Here is a 22,157-nt window from a genome sequence, read left to right as displayed (position 1 = left end):
TTTGCTAGTGCCTTATTTCTGCTGTACAAAACAACTCTTTTTATTTACTAGACAAACGTTTGCTCCATGTATAATAAGAATCAAGCCCACATATAGGGTACACATGATCTCTGGCTTGCCTCTTAATTCACTAATAGCATTGCCATCTGGGCAGGAGCAGGAATATTTCCCAGTTTGTTTAAAAACACACTTTTCATAATATATTACTATAAAGCATGATGTGGTAGTGCACGGTCATTTACAGATAGCACATTTTCCATTGAAATGGCCACCAAGCTTTCCCACTAACATTTAATTTTACTGATAAAACCATACAGTGCATAAACAATGTTTGGAAATTAGCTGTCTGCAAACATATTTAAAATGTGCACATCATCAAGTAAAGTGTTCTGATTTGATCCTATAAAAATCTTTTTTTTCACCACAGAGTTACAAAAATGTGTCTTCATAACTAGTGAAATATATTTGAAATGTTTGAACAGTTCACTTATTAGCTATTTCAGTGTTGTGTTAGACAAAAACTTGAAATCTTGCAGCCTTTTATTTCACCTGCTTTGCACAGCGCAATTGTCAGACAGTTCACTTTACAAAATCATCTAACTTCAGTCTTAGAAAGAAAAGTAAATGTAGGAAGACAAACTGACTTTTGACCTCTGCCTCTGAAAGCTGAGAACGTATGAAAAGATAAGATTTAATGGGACCTTTATTGCTCATTCACTTTGTGAGCAAGCAGAACACCTGTTGTCAGCTCGAACGAGTGAGTAGGCCCTAAAAATAGCTTTCCCTGACTAAATCTAGCTCGCCAGAGGGAGTGGATTTTTGGAGCCCTGCAAGAGATGTAGCCTAACGGCCACAGCTCCACTCCAATCTACCCCAATCCTCTCCAGTCTACCCAACTCCACTCCAGTCTACTCATTCCACTCCAGTCTCCCCATTCCACTCCAGTCTCCCCATTCAAAATGTATCACACTCGACATTAGTCTACCCCATTACAATCTACTCCACTCTACCCCACTCAGCTCTACTCTACCCTAATCTACCCCACTCCAGTCTACTCCACTCTACCCTACTCCACTCCACCCCAGCCTAGCTTACTCCACCTCAGTGTACCCCACTCCACTCTGCCCTCACTCCATTCCAATCTACCCCACTTCAATCTACCCCACTCCAATCTACCCAGCTCCAATCTACATCACCTCAATCTATCCCACTCCTTTCCACCATACTCCCCTCCATTCTACCCCAGTCTACTACACAAAGATCCAATCTACCCCACTCCACTTTACCCCAGTCCAATCCACCCCACTTCAATCTACCCAAATCTATCCCAAAATATTCAACTCTCACACACGGTACCCCAATATACTCAGCTCCACTCTACCCCACTCCAGTCTACCCCAATCTGCCCTACTCCACCCCACCACCAGCTCCACCTCCAGCTCCACCCACTAACTTTTAGTTTTGCTGAACAGGAGCCACACTGGTGTACAACATGGCTAAAAGTAATTGCCATAGCCAGATTGCACTCACATAGGCGAGACCGATTGCCTTTGCCAGTATTTGTTTATTCTATGATGGTGTGAATCCTGTGTGCGCAGTGAACACCAGTAAGTTGGGTTTTCTTTCTTTTCTGCGCCTGTATTCTGCCTTGTAGTTTTACGTCTGGGACGTCTTTGTGGACCAGAGTTCATATGCCTTTTAAAGGTGCAGGGTTTTGGGGCTGTGAAGGGTGAATCTGATAATGGGCAACATTGAAGTGATATTTAATGTGGGTGGGACTCTCAGATGAGCCAAGTAGATCAGGAAATGAGAACTTGAAGCACTTGTGCAAAACTTTCTCAGTTACTTATTTAACATACTTCTAAAAATGGAAGCACGTTGATTCTCTTATGTGTTTTCGTTTAATGTGTAATCGTCTTCAGTAGCAAAGTTCATGAGGACAGGTTTTGTCCATGACAGTGTCATGTAGACAGATTTTGAGTTTGAGGTTCCAGGGCAATAAAAGATCAAGGCTGTGTTCATGTGAGTGGTTTGGTTATTAGTGTGGATATTGTCGAGGTCTTTAATGATTCTTGGGGGACCAGTTTGATACGTCTTCAGCCCTGATGTTCAAGTGATAAAAGCACACATAGACATATGCTAAATCGAAGATGACCACTTATACGGAAGCATGGAGATTGTAAGGGTGTGATTTGGAGTTTATTTACTATTGACACTTTCACATAACATAGAAAAGTGTATGCTGAGTTAGTGAAACGTTCAGTCTGCAGATATTTGAAGGACACATACTCTGCACCTAGAGTTTTTGAAGAGACCACGTTGGAGGCCATTATGTACAACACCACCTCCCAGTCCCTTGCTCCCGATTTTTGTTGTATCTTATAGTTAGCAGGGAAGAGATCAGCGATGATATGTACTTGAAGAGTCATTGATACTTAATCTGGAGATTACCAGGAGAATATTGATCTGCAATGTAGTTACGTATGATTGCTACTTTTGCTGGCAGATCTTGGATTTAGTAGATTGCTCACTAAGGAGTCAAGACCCACCCAAGTAGTTTCCTGAATTATGTTTGAGGTAGAAGTTTGTGGGCCAGGTGGGAGAATATCTCCTTTGCAGGTATAAACTAACGTTTGACCATTAGTGGTTAGAATGGTGACCAGGGGCTTTTGGGTGTGTGGTACACATATAACGGGCAACTGGGAGCAACGTTACTTGCCTTGGCTTCAGCACTTGATGTAGGGTTGTGTTGGACCATTTGCTGGCAACCAACACAAGCAATATCAAACAGATACAAATCAATAAAGCCACTCAGTAAGGAGCAACATGCATGTAGACGATACAATATGACTTTAATAAACACAATAGCACAATCAAGTATGTTGGCAATGCTGGTTAAACAGTAACAGACCTGTTACATATATATGTACAGTGCAATGCCAGCACGAAGACAGCAAAACAGCCTTGAATCAATTGCAATGCACTAAACCAAAAGCACCATAATAATTCTGCAGATCAAGATAAAGTAGGAGAACACTGCCATTCTCCCCTGGATAACTTAACTTTATCAGTTAGCCCCGGGAAGCCACTCTGACCTCTCTCCCTCTCTCTGGGAAGGGTGCAACAGGGGCAGTGGCTAGGGGCGAATCTGGGCATACCCTGGCCTCTTCCCAGACGTTTGTCCCTTGCTCACTGTGCCACTGGATTCAAGCTAGCCTGGCTGATGACGGGTAATACACAGAAACCGGTCCTAGGATGCTTATTTCCAGTCCAGGGATGACCTGGCCTGGTAGCTTTGGGCTGGACTGTTTCCATGCGGAGCAGGGTCAAGACTAATTTGCATATGGCTGGATCCAAACTGGGGTGGCATGGTGAGCAAAAGAACGATGGATTAAACCCAGATCTGTGACTGGGTGTGAGTGTTTGAAAAGTTTCAGCACTCCGTCCATCATCTTCTTGTGTTGCTATCCTTCGATTCACATGTCTTGGCCTGGTACAGTAAACACAATACCTTGGCAGCACATATAGTTTTGTCTATTAGAAACAGCAAAAATAAGCATCACAAGATCATCTGCTATCTCACTATGGTGCATGGGTTTTCTGCTTGCATTTTCACTCATCAACTCTGCCTAAGCTACTTAACCATTTCACGTCACAATGTCTTCCGCACACTATTTCCTATATACTGCACAAGGCTACTCTGACAATTTAGTGGGTCTTATAGTGTGTGTCCATTTCTTTGATTGCTTGGTAAATCAGCAACCATCTTCACATCACTATTAGCGCTGGCTGATGTTCTGTTGGTGTTTTTTCTTTTGCTGGTCCCGGGCTACATGTGTTATTGGTGTGGTATTTAGTTGGTCCTTGGTATTGACATGTGGAGGAGGGTTTGGTTGCTCATGTCTTTGGCAGTTAGTTGGGTAGTGGAAAAACGATGGTTAAAGGTTGTGATATTGGATTGATATTGGACAGTGAGTGCCGCCTTGAATTAAAGTTGAGATTTTCAGTAAAAAAAATCTTACAAGGGTGTATTTATTTATTTATTTATTTATTTTACTGGGCAATATGTTTATTGTTCGGTTAATTAAAACCACAACAATAGCAACATTAAAACAAATATCACTTTTTGTGTTGTCTGAAAATAAAACTAATTCTTATCATGATATTTACACTTATTCCTATATAATGTAAACACAACATTTAATAAACTTACCTAATATTAAAAACAATATCTCAAGTGTTGCATCAAACAACTATTTTACCAGGCTGCTAGCCTTGTTTTGAATGTTCCTTTTACTAGATTTTGAGGCTGATCAAGGGTTGACTAGGCTGCTCATGAGCATTTTAATATATTAGTTCCTCAAGAGTAAGTGGTCCACTTAGCATAGTCTCTAATAATACATCTTGTAACCATTTAGCCTTGCCACTAGTCTTTATTTGATATTTCCTAATATCTAATTAGGAGTTTGGTCAAACAACAGTTAAGCTGTGGATCTTCCGGATCTAGGCATTTTAATATTGCCGTTCTGCAAGAGCGAACACCTCTTGTATTGAGTGGCCCCATTAACAATTTCCGGCAATCCTCGTCTAACGCTGGGCAGATACAGACTAAGTGAATAAATTCCTGCGTTAGTGCTCCACAGAGACAACAAGATTTTGGGCCCTGATATTTCCAACTTGGCTGGTCTGCATTTGATGGCAATTTACCAAAAGCGTATCGCTATGAATTTAGATTTTAGATGGTAAGAAAATGGCTGATCCAAATATGCCGCCAGTTGCAGTTTTACATAGGATTGCAAGACCATCCATGCGTGTGTCCGTCTGCTTAGGGTGGCCTTGTCCTCAAGTAATGAGTGTTGCTTTGCTCCCTTCTTCAGGATTTGCTGGAAAGTTGAATAAGGAAGGTTCTTCTGCCAAAGAGCTGCAATGTTTGTGACCTGTAATGAAGTTTGAAGATATGCATAATAGGCGTTCTGCGGATCATCTTGTAACGCAGTCCACAGTGCATTATTGAGTTCATTATCTCGATTGCGCCAAATTTTATACCATGCTCTTATCGTGGCATATCTTCTATGCAGCTGTTGCTGTTGTAAACCGAATTCTAGTAGAATCTGCGCAGGCGAGGCATTATGCGGAAGTGTATTAATTAAGGGCATATTAAAAATGTACTCTCCTATTTAGGATAGGTGTGACAGATGATGACCAATGCCACAGAGGATTCAATCTACGGGGCTACCTGTATCCCGCTATTTAGTTATTCCCTAACCTGATAGGATTTTGAATTCAATATGTATGTCATCGAACTAACGGAGGGTACGACTGCAGTCCTTCATACATGGTGACACTGAATATTTAAATTTGCCTTGGAACATGGTTGTGCCGAGGAGAGGCATTGCGACACCCAGTCTTTAGACACTCACGTTTGAGACGTGGCATGCAAATATGGATTGATATGTGAGGCAGAGAGAACTTTTTATGAAACATGGGGATGTCCAAGGAAATGCGAGACAATATGAGACAGTGGCTGCGTTTTGGTGACCTGATTTGAAAACCCCACGAAGGAGAAATGGGATAAGAGCAAAAGATTGAGAGGTGCATGCTGACGCAATGTATGTTTAGAAATTCCCCTCACGATCTACGTACTATGTAATGATTCAAAAGTTTGTTTCTTTGTTTTGTAAGATCAGTTCAAACAATGAGATCCAGTAACATGTTTTTGAAAAAAGTGTTACTGTAAAGGTGTGCCTGAAGTTTAGATCTCATAAACTAACCCCGGGTCAGTGGTTCATAGGGAAGGGCCGGTGGTGCCAGGGTGACTGTGCCAACAGCACAGGGTGTAAAAACTCGAGAGGGTGAGGCTACATGTATTTATAGCATGCCTTCAAGGATGAATCTTGGCTTCTAGCCACAGTGAAATTCAGAGCATGGGGCTCTCTGTAGGAGTGGCGTAGCTATCAGTGGTGCAGGAGGTGGAGTGGCACCTGCGCCTAGAGGCATTAGGAAACCTGAGAAATGCTGTATTTTTCTACTCCGCAATCAGAGGGCCCATTTTTACGCATGCACTGAGGCCTGTGCCACCCTTGCTATGCCATTGCTCTATAATTCTAGTTTGAGGTGCACTGGCAGAGCTGTGTGTTGGTCGCAGCCAGGATCAGGCAGTGCTGCAGATCTGGTGTTAGGTGCACTGTCGGAGCTGTGTGTTGGTCGCAGCCAGGATCAGGCAGTGCTGCAGATCTGGTGTTAGGTGCACTGTCGGAGCTGTGTGTTGGGAGCAGCACAGAGCAGAGGGCCTTGCAGGTCAGTCTGAAGGTGCATTGGCAGAGCTGTGTATGGGTTGCAATCCAGACCGTAGTGTAGGTGCAGATCTGGTGTAAGGGGCACTCACAAAGCTGGGTGGTTGCAGCACAGAGAAGAAGGCTCTGCAGGTCTGCTTTGAGGTGTATTGGTAGGTGTGCGTGTGGGCAGCAGCGTGCAGCTAAGTGTGGTTCAGGTCTGGTGTGAGGTGCACTAGCAGAGCCGAGTGTGGCCCACAGCACAGAGCGAAGGGCAAGACCGGCTTGTGTTGGTTGCACTGGTAGCATAATGTATTGGTTGTAGCACAGAGCAGAGAACCCTTCTGGTCTGATGTGAAATGCACTAGCCGAACTACACGCGGGTCTCAGCAAAGAGCCTGAGGTGCACAAGCAGAGTTGGTTTTTTTGGGGGGGGGGGTTTAACATATTTTTATTAAATACTGAGTTCAAGTACATCAAGTATAAGTACTCACAAGTACATTTACTGAAAGCATGGTCAGAATATCACTGATATTGTTAAGAACACATCCAGTGAGCATACACAGGGTCATTACTGGCAGAGTTGTGTGTTGATCACAACAGGGACCGCTACAGGTCTTGTGTCGGGTTCAATGGCTGAGCTGTGTGGCTTGCAGCTCAGAATGGGGCGCTGCAGGTCTGTGCAAGATGCACCGGTAGAGCTGTGCATTAACCTCAGCACAGGGAGTTACAGATCTGGATCCGACGAGACCGCATATTCCAGTGACTACTGACACTGTAAGTGTGTGAAAGAAACGGCTTTAATGAGACCAGTGTATATCACCTAATAATACTTGGCAACTGGCAGACAAATTAAACTTGACAACCTCACTAGTTCCTGTTATTCCTGATCATCCCCTGCCCTTCCGCTACAATTCTCTGTCTTGTTTTACTAACCTGACCCCCCCAGGGGCACCTTTTTGTTTGTCTTTTTGAAACTCTTCTGGTCAACACGATCTCTTTACCTGTAAATAACTATAAACTCAAAAGCCCCCCTCAATAACCTTTCTCTGCTAGAGCTGATTCACATGTACTGCAGAGAAACGAACTCTGTTTCGATCTTTCCCTACAGATTACAAACTGCCACCCAGAAACATTCTATCTAGGAATTTTTCTTCCCACCCACCCCCTTTCAAGTTACAGGTAACCATGCCAACTTGGAAAATACAACCTTTAAAACGTCTTCCTCAGCAGCCTTGCTAGCCCTTCCCGTAACCGAAGCAAATACAATTCCATCGGAACTCCACCACATTGTCTTTGAAGAAGTGTTTTATGTGATACCTGCTATCCTCATGCACAATCCTTTCCACCTTCTCCACCGTGAAAAAATTCCACAACTCTCGGTTAATCTTTCAGCCTGCCTTCTCAGTAGCTTTCTGTTTGTGTGCACCTTGCCCCTCCCGTCTATGCATCAACTCTGTCCACATTATGGCAGTCCCAGCCCAGTACAACTGCAGTTCCTCCAGATCCCTTCTTATCTCCTTCAGCAAACCCAGGCCCTTTCTTTTTACCAAGTAGTTCTCGCCTACGTAAATTGTCAGGACACCCTCAACCTTGTTCAGTGTAGCCAACAGTTACTTCCACCGCATTTACCCTTTTCCAAACCATTTGATCTGAACCTTCATGTTATCGAAACCCAGCTGCCTGCCATATCACTACCATAAAGTGTGTCATGCTGCCCAGTGTATTAAGGAGTGACCACATACCCAAACCAATATGAAACCTCTCTGAGTCCAGCTACACAACCTGCAAAGAACCAACTGAAACAAAATATTAACAGAAGCAACATATCAATGCAACACCACCTCGGAGCGAACATACTTCTTAAACCACTTTGATTGCCATGACCCAGTTTCCCTGACTGTCCCGCGAACCCACATATCTGCCTTTGTAGTCATTCCCATTCTGAATGAATGTATTCCAAACTCTGCTCCCGATAGTCCCAGTCCCCCCAATTCCTTCCTCAACTGGCCACTCTTCAACTTGGATCATTGTGCCAAAATACAAAACCCCTCTACTCCCAGTCTTCTTCTTTTCAAGGCTGCCCACGCTCTTATCGGACATATGTCTGCCACTGGCTATTTCTACAGTACCACTCTTTGTCCTATTCCCTTCTGATCTGTTTTGCCTTTCTTAATCATCATTTCCAGCCTGCCCCATCGCTCCACCACATTGAGCACACAAAAACACTCTCTTTCTTGCCCCCCTAAAATCTCTGAAGTTTGGAACCCAACAGCAAAACAGTCTTTTTGAGCAATTGCAGCATAATCTGCCTCTGTATTATCTGTCCAACACCCCTGTCTCTAACCCACTATTCCAGGATCCTTTTTCCGAACTCACCCGCTGATGGCTCGTATCCTCAAAATATTTTCCTGGAAAAGGCCACTCCCGGGCTTCCCAGCTATGGATCCTGGCGATAACCTTTTATCAGTCATAGCCATAATGAACTTAACTACATCATTATACCTTCCCCAACCCCACTACTGCCCCTCTTGTGTTCTCCTGAACTCGAGCCATGATTGCCAATAGGCCTTTCACGCGATTAGTGCCAGCGACCCTTCAGTCAGATTCATCAGTCTGCAACTACTGCTTCCCAGAGGTGCAGTGGCATGTACGTTTTCTACCTGTCCACCTCCAGCATGAGCTTACTGAATATTCTCCACTGTGAATGAGATCAAGCATCCACAGTGTCATTGTCAACTCCAATGATGTCCAAGTACGAACATACTCAACAGTTGTAGAACTTCAGCATCCCTTGTGAACTACCTGTTGAAGGACTCTTTACTGTTTTGAAAAGGCTTCCCCACAAGGCCACCTCCACCACCAGCTGGAACATTTCCAGGAATGTGAAGTGGCGCCCTCCTTGATTCCATCTCTCTGGCTGCTCCTCTGCACACCTCTTCCCTTGTCAGTAGAGGCCAAACCCCCACCTGCAGCTTCTGAAAATATCTGAATGGACAATTCCGTCTCTCCCCTAATGCCTTGCAATGGTATACCATTAAGTCTTTACAAGAAAACCTTGCTAAAGCTCAAATTGACCTTAACTCCAGCCTCGAGCCTTACTCTGTGGTGAGGCAACTGTTTGCTTATCAAACAAATGGAAGTCCTCCGCGTGCACCGTCAGTAGCTGAAAGGGGGCCATCTTGATGTCTGATGTAGCCATGGAGGCTATCGTCCTTGCCTCTGCAACCAGTTTAAGTGCCACATCAGTAAAGGCATAAATCACCTTGGTCCACTCCTGTGCTACACGATCATGTACTGAGCTACCCTCTGACCATAATAAATGTTGAATCAATATGTACTCACTTTTTTTGGGACAACTCATAACGGGGAGAAAATGTAGTACTGTAAAGGCCAACGGAACCGGTCCTTCCATTTGCCCTTTCCTTCCGTATTACATCAGTTTAGCCCACATCACTTCAGACAAAGCCTTAGCGGAACACAAGTTCTCCTCCCAACAAGCCTCTGTAGGTCCACTGTCACTCAACTTAAAACCAAACAAAAACTCTAGCCACCACAACTCTGCCTCCTCTTTTTGTCACATGCTTGTAACCTAACCTGCAGCCTCTCCAGGTTAATTGGCATAAGACTTTCCTCAGCAGAATGGAGGCCTCCCTGCTTCTTTTGGCACTCTCCTTTGTGTGGAAGCTGCCCCAAGCCATCCCTGTCCCGGTTGTGAGGGGCCCACAGGCATACAGTGTGTAACTGGGTGCCTGCCATTGTACCGTGAACCATCATGACTGAAGCAGCAGTACTCATGAATGCTGTGTCCTTCGTTGTAACTTCCACATATGCCTTGTCATCCTGGTGCTTCAGCTGCACTGTTTGCTGTACCCATCCGTTCCTGGGTGGGACACCCTCTTAGGGACCAATAAATCAGCAGCAGTCCACTTGCTGTTTGAGTTGTGGGTGCAGGCGTACTTGGTGCCATGGTATGGACCCACACATCATCTAACCCCTGCCATTTCCTGTCCGCATCTGCTGCCAGTCTTGCCCTAAATTCCTTGACGTAACATACTCCTTGCTAGGCCCCCATATGTTATTTGAGCCTTTCTTATTAGGTTCATATTCTTAAAGATAGCAATGCATTGCTCTAGGTATTGCTCACAGTATACGCTGATGTTGATTAAAAAGGTTGCCGTCCATTTGTCTGTGGTCACTGGCACTTTCGGGCGCCACACCAGCTCACATTCCTCTTCTTTTGGCCCGTCTCTCACACGTACTTCACTATGCAAGAGCTTAAACCTCCATATACTCTCTTCTCCAGATCCTTTCTTTGTTCACCGTCATCAGATATGCTCCCAAGTATCGTAATGCCCTTAGCTTCTTATGTGTGACCTCCTTACTCTCTAACTGATCTTGTCCTGACTCCTGTACCTTCTCGCTCTGCTCTTACTGCCTCCTTTTCTCCTCTCGACTTACTGTTTTGGCAGTCTTTATTGTCCTCAGTCACTGTACCCTAATCCACCACGTATTTATCTTTCCACCAATGTGGACATTCCTGTTCCCCTCCACCATCTCCCCCAACCCCTACAGAACGTACTGCTCTGTTCACTTGACCTGTATGTCTCTTACCTGGCCATAGGACGGGGGCATGGTCCGAAACCGTCCACTCAGCCATAGTTTTACTTGCCACCTTTATAGACATCTTCCTCTGTACTGCTTTTTCCTGTAACACACCAATTTTCTCTGTTAGCTCCACCCTCCCTCCGATCTTTTCCAAAATCGTCAACCCACCAGTGCCACTCCTGCTTTTTCACATGTGCCTCCACTTCCTGTTCTATTACTTCGCCCTCCTCCAGCTTCTCTTCCTCCTCCTAGTCCAATTCAATGTTGTCCTAGATAGGCCCCCATGGCCCTGTTCCCACCTGACTAGCATTCATGCTTGACCTCTCCCCGTCTCCAGTAACCCTAGCATCAAAATCATGGTCCTCCAGGTGCACAAGTTTACACAAGGGGGCTGCTCAAAGCACACCATGCTCCTCTCGATGATGATCCAACAACGCTTTCATGCCAGCCACATGAGACATAAAGTTTTCCAGGCCTGTCTGACCTCTCTGCCACCTAAACACTGCTGCATCTGACCATGTATGCTGCCCTCTGCTTCCTCATCCGGTAAGAAGACCCACCTTCCTTTGCAGGGTCCAACCAATCTTCCTTCCCTCTTTTCCCCTCATCGTCTTTGTCCTGACCTCCACCTACAGCTTGGCAGAAAGATTTTGTATCCCCCCCTAAGCTCACCCCCTATCCCCCAGTATGTGACTTTGTTGCCCAGACCCCTGTCTGCCTTCATCAAACCGGCCCTAATAGGCACTCCGCAGCCTCGCGAACCGCTGCAGCAAAGTCTGAATGACTGCCCTGAAGCTGACCCACTTCCCCCAGCTCCACTGAGACTTTTAATCTCCTGGGCAAGTGTGCGATGGCCCTGCAGGGCCGGTCCGCCCCTGTAGAGTGGACTTCTACATATTTTACTTTACTCCTCCCTCCTGTTCGACCTCAGAAGTTCACTCCAGCTTTACAGTGAGGCCCTTTTTCGGTCATAGAGTACCGTTTGCTAAAGACATTGTGTAGGGCTTTCAGAAAAGTTGACCTAGGGATGCATTCCACCCTTTGATTACCATTGGCTTTGTGACTCACATTTTCTGGCTTCCTATATATTCTGGCGTTATTTGCTTTAGGCTGCCCGGGTTCAGTTCGTCCCACCCTTTCCCTAAAGCGTATTTACTGTATTCTTCCACAAACTCCCTTTCTGTAACGGGCCTGTAAATCTTGATCTTATCGTGTCACATTTGCTGTGCATCAGTGGCTGTCTTCCGAGGGCGCTTGTTATCTTTTCTTTTTCTGACTTTAAAGTGAGAGGATTTATGTGACAATCTTGAGGGATACTGGGAGTAGGAAAGAGTTTTTTTCTCCACATAACGTTTAAGTGAACTGTGTAAGTATTTCTGAATATATCAGAATTGGGAACACAAATCAAGCTCATTTCTGAAGTGTGTTGGAAACAAATACTTTAATATGATCAAAACAAATAATTACACTATGTAATGCAATTCCCACACATTTTCGTTTGTGCACTGTTTGTTTTATTAGTAAAACTGTATGTCTGCAAATGTAATGATAATCTAAATTGAAAATATGTTGTCTGTAATGGCAGTGCACTACCATGTCATGCAAACTCCACTCTACACTCCAGTCTACACTGCACCACTTCATTTTACACCTCTCCACACCACTGCACTCTGCACCTCTCTATGCCACAGCTCACTGTGCCACTTCTCACTATGCCTCTCTACTCTACCCTGACCACTCTGCTGTATGCCAGTTCACTCTTTGCCACCCTACTCTACACCACTGCATTCAACACCACTCCAGTCTAGCCCACACACATCTACTCTAGTCTGCACAACTCCACTCTATTCCACTGCACTCTGCCAATATACTCTACACCAGTGCACTTTACTCTGTAACACTCAACTCTATGTCCCTGCACTATGTGCCAATCTATTGTACGCCACTTTAATCTACTCTGCACTACTGCACTCTATGCCACTGCACTCAACACCACTTTACTTTACACCATTACACTCTATGCCTCTCTACGCAACTGCACTCTACCCTGCACAACTCCATGCCACTTCACTCTACTCTGAAACAATCCACTCACACCACTGTACTCCACGCCATTCTACTCCACTTAGCACCACTCCACTCTATGCCCCTACACTCTATGCTACTCTACTCTTGACCACTGTACTCTACACAACTGCACTCTATGTCACTGCACACTACTACACTATAGTCTGCACCACCCTACGCCACTACAGTCTGTGCCACTTGACTCTACACTGCGTCACTGCCCTCACTCAACTCTTTGCCACTCCACTCTGTACCACTCTACACTGCTGCACTCTCCGCCACTGCACTCTCCGCCACTCTGCTCTGCACCACACTCTGCGTCACTCCACACTGCACCACTGTATTCAAATCTATGGCATTGCATTTTATGATGCTGCAGTTGATGCAGCTGAATTCAAAGCCACTGCACTCTAAGCCACTATACTCTGCAACACTCTACGCCAGCCCACTCTACACCAGCCCACTCTACTCCATGCAACTCCAGTGTATGTCACTCTACTCAGCTTCACACAATGCCACGTCAATTCACTCCACACTTTGCCATTCCATTGTACGACACTTCACACCACTAACTTTTTTTTACCCACGCTGGTGTACTGCATGGCTAAAACACATTGGCAAAGCCAGTAGCTCTTGCATAGGCGAGACCTGCAGACTTCGCCAGTGATTATATCACTTTGACATTTGGTGGCATGCACACCAGTACTGTGGCCGCCATCTCCACCTCCACCCCACCCTGTGTGTCTCGTTGAGTGTATTGCCTGAAGCAGTCCATACTGCTCTAACACTAAGTGGCCAAGGGTCTGCCCAGATGTGGTCCCTTGCTGGCTGTGCCACTGGATTCAAGACAGCCTGGCTGATGAGAGGTGATACCTCAAAACCGGTCCCAGGATACTTGTTTCTGGTCCAGGGAGGACCTGGCCTGGCATTTTGGGCTGAACTGCTCCCTTGAGGAGCAGGATTAAGACTGATTTGAATATGGCTGGGTCCAAACTTAGGTAGCATAGTGAGCAAAGTGACAATGGATTAAACCCAGATCTCTTGACGTGGGGTGAGTGGTTGAAATGCTTCTGCACTCCGCCCATCATCTTTTGTTTACTAACACTCCCAGCTTTATTAAGTCGACCCTTCTCACCTACTGCAGACTATGCAGTGCCTCAATAACTTTTTCGTTGGCCATTACTCTTGAAAAACACCATCACTACTCAAACCCTAAATCCACTGTATTCCTTGGCCTACTAAGTACCTCTATACTGCACAAATTACTACCAACACTCTATCTAACTGCCTAAAGCCTTTCAACCCTCAAGTCCCACCCCTGTGTGCCACCTGACCAACACCTGCCCAGCAGACCTCTGTCCTGCATCACTCGCTCGAAGACCCTGGTTGGGGAAGGTTGGTAAGGCTCTTGTTACCCTGCTCAACCCAAAGCCCCATTAAGTTGTACGAAAGAGTACAAGAAAACACAGACCTGGAGTAAGGTGCAGTGTGGGAATAAGTACACGAACAGCAGGAGTTGGTGCAGGTGTAAATTGAGATGCATTGGCAGAACTACTTGTAGGTCTCTGTTCCTAAATTGGATGGGGGGGGGGGTAATAATTGAAAGGTTGGATTTTGTTTCATTGGTAGATTTATGGGTCCCAGTACTGTAATAGAATGGGTCTCTCCAGATTAGAACTGAGGTGCTTTATCAGAGCGCTAAGTATTGAAATAGCAAAGACTCTGCAGATCAGAATTGAGGCACATTTGGAGAAGCTGTGCGTGGATGTTGGTTTTGATTGAAATGCAGTCTACTGCTAGAGCTGTGTGGGACCCACTTCAGTATACTTGTTTCTTCTCTCCTCCCTCTATGATGCCCTTCTCTCATCCTCCCTTCTGTTCTTACAGGCTCTGCTGGAATGCATCTCCTGAGACAGACCACGCCTGTCCTGCGAATCCTGCAGAAGAGGTGCAGGTAAGCAAGTGCAGCCCACTGCAAAATCCAACTTTCTATGGAGTATAGGTACTTCTGGAATACTACACTCAGTTTTGAGGAACATTCTGTTCTCAAGGCCACATAAGGCTTAGCGAGTCCAGTTTTGGAGGCCACTTTCCAGAGAGCTACCAATATGAAGCAGTTTTTGCAGTGATTACCCCATAAAGATAGCTGCTTTTCAGATATGAATAAAATAGTGCACGAATGGGTAAGACATGGCGGAGACATTCAAACACCCCGCAGAGGGAGGGCCTGGAAATGTGAAAGAAACATTAAAATATTCCACTTTTAGATGACAGGCAGAATAAATGAAATGTTTCCACCATCTCAAGGGCAAACAAATACAACAATATGGATGAGTGGAGACAAGGCAGACACAGGTAATAGTCTCTGGAAATGCAGCAGTGGAATTTGAAGGGAGTTGGCAAAACATATACATCTGAGGAATATAATTTTCCCCCAATTCTGTTTATTAAATTTGATGAAGAAAACAGGACATTACACATCTCTGACACCTACAATGTGAAGGCTGGCTACCTTTGTCGCAAGAGGAAGAGTAAAGAACCCAAACCTTACAAGCAACCCTGCTCCCTCAGATGCCCACCCCTTTTACACTCATTCAAAAAGATACCTTAGGTGTCACTGCCGTATCACCGTCCCATGGGATCCCAAGGCTGTTGACCCTCTGTACTGCAGTCCACTCGCACCTTATCAGCAAGTGGCCTCCGAATCTTCCTATGAAGGGAGAATCAGATGTAATAGTTTAAGAAATGTTGGGCAGGTCAGCTCATTAAACTCAGATGAAAGGGGATTAATGAAGGGGGCCAGGATGGTAACTTTATGTGTTATGCTCTGCGGAGAAGGTGAGCTTTTCCATGCTCAATAAGTGCCATGTTTGTTAAGCCATGCCGTGTAGTTTGGGATTCTGTCCGAGCCCCATAAGGAGAGGATAGCTTGTAGTGCCTTTCCGAAAGCTAATGCCATTTGCCGGCCTTTTAAAGACTTCAGTGAATATATTAAGGGGTTAGGCAAACCTAATATGACATATATTGGGAGGCGCTAAATTTGTGTATCAAACAATTTGTCGATCACCTAAAACCCACCACCAGTTTTGGGCAAATGCAACAGAGATCCAGTACCCTTGCGGCCTCACTAGCATTCTTTGCTACGCTGTGGACACCATTTCTGCACCCAGGGTGGAATCACGTACCAGTATGATGCAATCTTGGTGGCAGTGTCTTTACTAGACGTGTTGCGTGCTGCATGACTTGATCGTTAGAAACTGTCTTTCCATTCCTTGTGTGTAATTGTCCTCTCCAGATCTGTTTCCCGTCGTTTCTTTTCTGTATTTTTCTCTTATTGGGGGGGCGGGGTGCTGTGGTAAGGGAGTGTATAGCTCTGTTATCAAGAGACTCTCTTTGTTCTTTAGGAGGATCCATTCTCGAATGGTGTAAGCAGTCTATTTGCGAGCGGCGTAATGGAATGATGTCACCCAAATCCTGATCTGTATTTATTGCATATGGTTGGACTCGGGGACATCAAACTCGATATGTAGTTTGTCAAGGGGAATGATCCCTTCTGTATTGAACATCCTGGCAATTATTTTGTAGCCTGCTACTTGCCAATGCACAAAGCACTCCGTTTGGAGGCCTAGTGTGAAGTCTGGATTAGCAAAAAGAGGGTTCTTTGGCTATGGGTATGACATTAGCCCTTTTCTCACAGGAAGTGTCACAGACTGTCAGAGTGGTCCTGTTTATAGGAGTGGAGTCCAAACTTCATGTCCTGTGCCTCCATTGTAACCAAGAGACCCTCCGAGTGTGTGTACTCCAGCAAGTGCTTGATCCATGAAGCACCAGTGCTTTTCTGATTCTGCACGGCCCCATTGCACCATGTACTGGAGTTGTGCTGTCTGATAGTAGTGTGTGTATTCGGGCATTTCTTGACCTCCATCATTGGTAGGTCCATAAATCAAGTTGCGGTGCTTGTGGGCCTCTTCCGCCTCAAAAAAAACTGTTACTTTCTGTTTGCAGTGTATGTAAGGCGTTGTGAGGAGGGTTCAGTGGATGGGATTAGAACGCAAATAGTACTTTAGGCAAGATAGTCCGTTTTTAGGGGGCAATTCTAACTATCAAAGTGATCCTGTTCTGGCTCCTGCTGGGGAATAAATGTGATTTCACTTGTCTGAGAAGGAAGTGATAATGAATCTTGGCTGTATCTGAGGCTGTAGGGGACAGTTGTACGACTAGATGTGGGATGGGAGTCTCTGCCCATAAGATTGCTTATTGGGCTCATGGGTGAGCCCGATGAGTCTGTGTGACTGTTAGGTTTAGTACTTGTGATTTCTGTAGGTTAACTTTAAAGCCAGAAACACCCCCACAGTGATACAACTCATATTAGAGAAGGCAATGAGGCAAGAAGGCCTGTTAATGCCACAGTCACGTCATCTGATGCGAGTTTCTCTGTCAAATCGTGCTCCTGTAATGCTTGGAACTGTCTAGATGCTTTGGGCCAGTGGCTCCCTAGGTAAAGCAAATGCTAATGGTGACGAAAGTCACCTTGGGACATAGGTCTGTATGAGCTACATAGCTATTTATTCTTCTCTGACTTGGGAAGGCATGTGATGGATACCTCTAGCATGGATCGAGTAAATACCTCACAGTGTGCAAATCAATTAAAGAGCCTGACGAGGACTGGGCTAGAGTCCAGCAGAGAGATTTATGGAAGAGTGTCGCGAAGCCATGAACGCATGGAGATTTAAGAGGTTTCAGCCTCGGTATGGTGGAGATCACTTTGTCTACCCTAATAGGTTTTTCAAGGTTTTCTGTTTGGACCAGTGTGAGTTTAGTCACTCGCACCTCTTTCAGATATGCAGGAATGCGGCAGCCATTCAGCTCCTTGGAGGAGTAAAGTGTCTGGTAGAAGTCCCGAAATATTGAAGCTGTCTGTGTGTTGCGGAGACCTCTGTCCTCTCTGTATTTAAGATGGTGCATACTCTAGTGTGCAACCTACGCTCTAGCATTTTTGCCACATGCATTGCCCATTATGTAGAATTTGTGTTTGAGGAGAAGTAGGGCAGATCCCGTCCTGTCTAAATGTAATAGTTTGAGGTGAGCGCATGCCTTGTCTTATTTGCGGCAGACCCTTGGGGCTCTGGTGCACTTGTGAATAGCTTCTAGTTTCCTCACCATGCAGTCCATCTCCTCTCATTTCTATTCTCTAATTATCGTTAGCCGACATAGCTATCAATTCCACCAAATCACTGTCTTTAGTGCTTCCCAAAGTGTTTCCATACTGTCACGTATGTGTCGTTGTCCCGCAAGTAATTAGAGAAAGATGTATTGACCGTGCAAATGCTATAATTTTTTGGGATATTGCTGCCTCTCAGTCTCTATGATCCAAGGACCATGCTCAGTCCATCCAACCGTTGGACAATAGACAACGGTGCATGGACAGTAACATAGGTTCTGTGTGCACTTTCCAAACCTCTGCTTGTAATGCTGATGTGCCCAGAGAATGATCTAACCGAATGGTGTGTTTTGTGGGCAGCAGAGAAGGAGGTGTAGTCCCTGTGATTGGGGTGTGTAAGTCTCTACAAATCTTCCATGACAAACAAGGCCAAGCCTCTGATAGAGAAGGCCCCTGTGTGGCCAAAGAGTTGGCTAGACCTGTCAAAAATTGTTCATTGCCAAATTCACATCAAGCCCACAACTGTAGCTGGGTCCAGAGTTTGCAATACCTCAGAGATAGTACCAGGTAGAACATTTTCCTGGTGCTCATTAGAGGGATAGACAGCTGCTATTGTGAGGCATTGACCAAATAGCTGAATATGATACTCCACCAGCCTGCCTCTAATTTCAGCTATTTTACAAATCACGTCCCCTCAGACATTTTGAGAAAGAAATAAAGCTACCCCTCCCTCTTTGCAGACACAGATGACAAGTGCTGTTGTGGGAATCTGCGGGATTTCAGTCTGTGACCAACGTTTGTCCAGAGATGTGTCTTTTGGAGTAAACTGAAATCTCCCCTGTTCTGTTTCAGGACAGACAGGCTAGCAGTCCTCTTGGTCATGTTATTTAATCTTCTTACATTGAGGCTGATTATTTTGATATCAATGAAATTGAATTAGATACCACCATGTCTTCCCTGTTTAGAGACCACCGGGCCGCCTGAGTGCAGCTGGTGGAAAGCAGGTAGAAAACACACAGTTGGTATTCTAGGGTTTGTGAGGCGCTGCAGTAGTGGGTTGTGTTGCAAGACTAGGTGCATTTGAATGAGTGTACACCCTGAACAAAACCCAAAACAAAAGCAGAACTTCATTACTGTCAAGAAATCCATTCATAATGGGCAGCAACAGTTATGTCCAGTTGATAGTGCCCATACTAGAGTGTGGCCTTCACCCATTGCAAAAATGCAAGTGACCCCCTATCCTTTACCGCGCCCGAACATGTCTCTCTGGGGCCAGCAGCTTTAACATGTATGCTGATACTCCGTCAGGTGTCTCACCAACAGTCACCCATGCAGGCCAGCCTCTTGACTGCTTATCTCCTCTCACAGCTTGTCTAGAACTGCCTTCCACTCCTGTGCTATCATTCTGGGTTCTGGCCGCATCCCCATCAGTGGTCTCGATGACCGCTGCCACTCAAATGTGCACCTAGTAAGGATCCAGAATACACAAAATTGGGAATCAAAAGCATAGATGCCCGCACAAGTCCTAATTTCCCTTTTCAGTAGCGTAGGAGCGGAAAGGTGTAAAACCAAGGGCTGGAGGCACAATTCCCTATACCCCTGAAGGTTAGGAAGTTGGTCCAACACAACCAGCTTACCCAAATGCAAATACACACAATAGCCCAGCACACTTTATACATGGAATGTAGCAATCATACAATCAGGAAATGCAAAGTTGTTTCAAAGACGAGTCGATGTTATGTGCCAATTCATCCTTTATTTTTCTTTGTTAAAAAACGTTTGAAACCGCCAACGCGTTTCGTCCCATCCAGGGACTTTTCAGGGTTTTAGAGTCAGTTTGTACACTTCCCCATAGGTTTATATTCCATGTAGTTTTGACAAGTGATTTTTCTTTAGTAGAAAGAGTATCCCAGATAGTATAGTTCCGGTCCAAACAATCCTCAGCAATGTCAGGGTAGCGCAAGTAAGGATCCAGTCTGATTTCTTGGGAGCACTGTGAGAGTCATCCTCAGGAATGCCTAGCATGCATTAGGCCTCAGAGATATACCTTATTGGGTGCAGTAGACCATCTCCTTGGAAGACGACCTGGAACAGATTATTTGGGTTGGGGATAGTTTTGGGGGTGGGGGCGTTGGGTGAGTTTTCAGGGCTGGGAGGGTTGGGAGGTTTGGGACTCAAGCACGGGGACAGGAAAGGGGCAGTTGTAAGGCTGAGGGGGCAGTTGGGCTGGGGTAGGTGGGGTTAGGTTTTAGGGGTGGAGGCTAGTTTTAGGGCTCAAGGAGGGGACTGGGGTAAGAGTAGTGTTTAAGGGGCTGAGTTGTAGGGCTCAGGACAGGGGACAGGATAGGGACATTTTTTTCAGGTGGAGGGGGCAGTTGGGATTCTCCAGTATTGGGGTATCTTTCATAGATTCATATGCCTGAATCATTCCCCGTCGTCTGAGTGGGTGTCCCGCGGTACATAAAAATAGCAATAATTATGCATAACATAGGTACATCATAGGTAGATTAGAACCAGGAAGTGAAAGAGCTAGAAGTCAATAGGAAAACATTTCCACTAGCATGACTCATCCAAGTCATTATATATAGTCCAAACTACAGCCAATCAGGCGGCAGCACCCTCCAGAATGTTCTCCTCAGAGGCTCAGGTTTTCTACCGCACGTCGCGTGAAGGGAGACTTACCTGAGCTCTGCTCAGTTCTTCTCAGTTTTTTCTTTGAGAATTCTTCATTTATGATGTCTTCTTCAAAGAAATCTCTCTTTCGGCCTTGTGAATCTTGTGGGAAGCTCCGGGTGTTTTCAGAAGATCCCCACAAGAAGTGCATTTACTGCTTGTATACTGACCACCAGGTGAGAGACTGCAAGATCTACAGAACTTTCCCACAAAAGACTCTGAGGGACAGAGAAGGGCTTCTACTTCTGTGGCTAAAGAAGATTAAAGATCAGGACAATCCCTTATCTGAAGTTGGGAGTATTGCCTCCGTCCAGACTACGTCCTCTAGGATGAGGACTGCTGACACTGACTTATGTTCTCCTGGGGCTAAGGTGTCGAAGAAACAGCATACCTCCAAGAGTGCTGAGCTGCCTTCTACTTCAAAAAAGGCTCTTCTACCTTCCAAGAGTAAGACTATGCCTTCTACGCCCCCGAGAAAGACTGCGAAGTCTCTAACTTCAAAACAGGTTTCTGACAAAGATTTACCTCAGAAACAGGATCCCTCGTCGACGAGCTCGACAACGATGCCTTCGTCGACGAAGCCTTCAGTCGCTGCTATGACGACGACTGCTACTTTCTCGTCGCCGAAGCCACAGATAATAATGTCGTCAGCATCTTAGCCGTCGGCGCTGGTATCCGTCTCCGTAAAACCAGTCCTGTCGACGAAAGAGATTAAGTGTACCGTTGACCCTCCGACAACGAAGATTAAAAGAGTGTCGACGATTGCCTCGTCGACGAGGCCCGTCTTGTCGACGATGACTCCATCGACGCCCACCTCGTCAACAACTACCTCGTCGGCGGCTGCCTAGTCGACGCTACCACTGTCTTCATATACAGCTCTTTAGGTTTGCTCTTCATCTACGCCTGCAGTATCTTCTACATCGTCTGCAACACCATATATACAGCTGCCTCCGTCGACAGCAACGTCTTCTTTGTTACATAGACGTGGATCCTCATTGGAGGTCCTTTCTCCAATTACAATCTCCCCTGCTAAGGTTCCTCTTAGGTTACCTGAATAATTGTTGGATTCTGAAGATGATGATGAAGAATCAGTTGAGGGAGATAGGTTTCGTACTTCCAGGAGCCCTTCTAAACTCCTCATAAGTATCAAGATGTGGATCAAGATGGCGAGTTTTGTCCTGAGACGGTTCCTTCAGCTCCAGTTCCAATTCCTACTGCCCAAATGCCTTTGGCTCTTCTAAATAATCTGCAGTGCTTGTTGGATGATTACTATTGCTGTTTCCCTCCATCTGAATCTGCTTCTTCTATACCGCCCACACCTGTTCCTCAATCTTTATCAGCTTTGAGGTCACTCAGGCCACGTTTTCCAGTACCTT

The 22,157-nt window shown here is 45.5% G+C and overlaps 1 protein-coding gene across 4 annotated transcripts in view; it reads left to right on the top strand.

Annotated features, from left to right (window-relative positions):
- LOC144828247 (sulfite oxidase-like) overlaps positions 1-22,157 on the top strand; it is a 393,607-nt gene that overhangs the window by 258,565 nt on the left and 112,885 nt on the right. For all 4 annotated transcript variants that reach the window (XM_078686329.1, XM_078686324.1, XM_078686328.1 and 1 more), the window contains one exon: positions 14,835-14,901. In XM_078686329.1, coding sequence (XP_078542455.1) covers positions 14,846-14,901 — 56 coding nt within the window. In that variant the 5' untranslated portion in view covers positions 14,835-14,845. The remainder of the gene's footprint in view (positions 1-14,834; positions 14,902-22,157) is intronic.

The sequence above is a fragment of the Lissotriton helveticus genome, chromosome 1_1, assembly GCF_964261635.1.
Source record: "Lissotriton helveticus chromosome 1_1, aLisHel1.1, whole genome shotgun sequence".
NCBI lineage: Eukaryota > Metazoa > Chordata > Amphibia > Caudata > Salamandridae > Lissotriton > Lissotriton helveticus.
The sequence above is the reverse complement of the archived record's forward strand: the minus strand, read 5'-3'. Positions and strand labels throughout refer to the sequence as shown.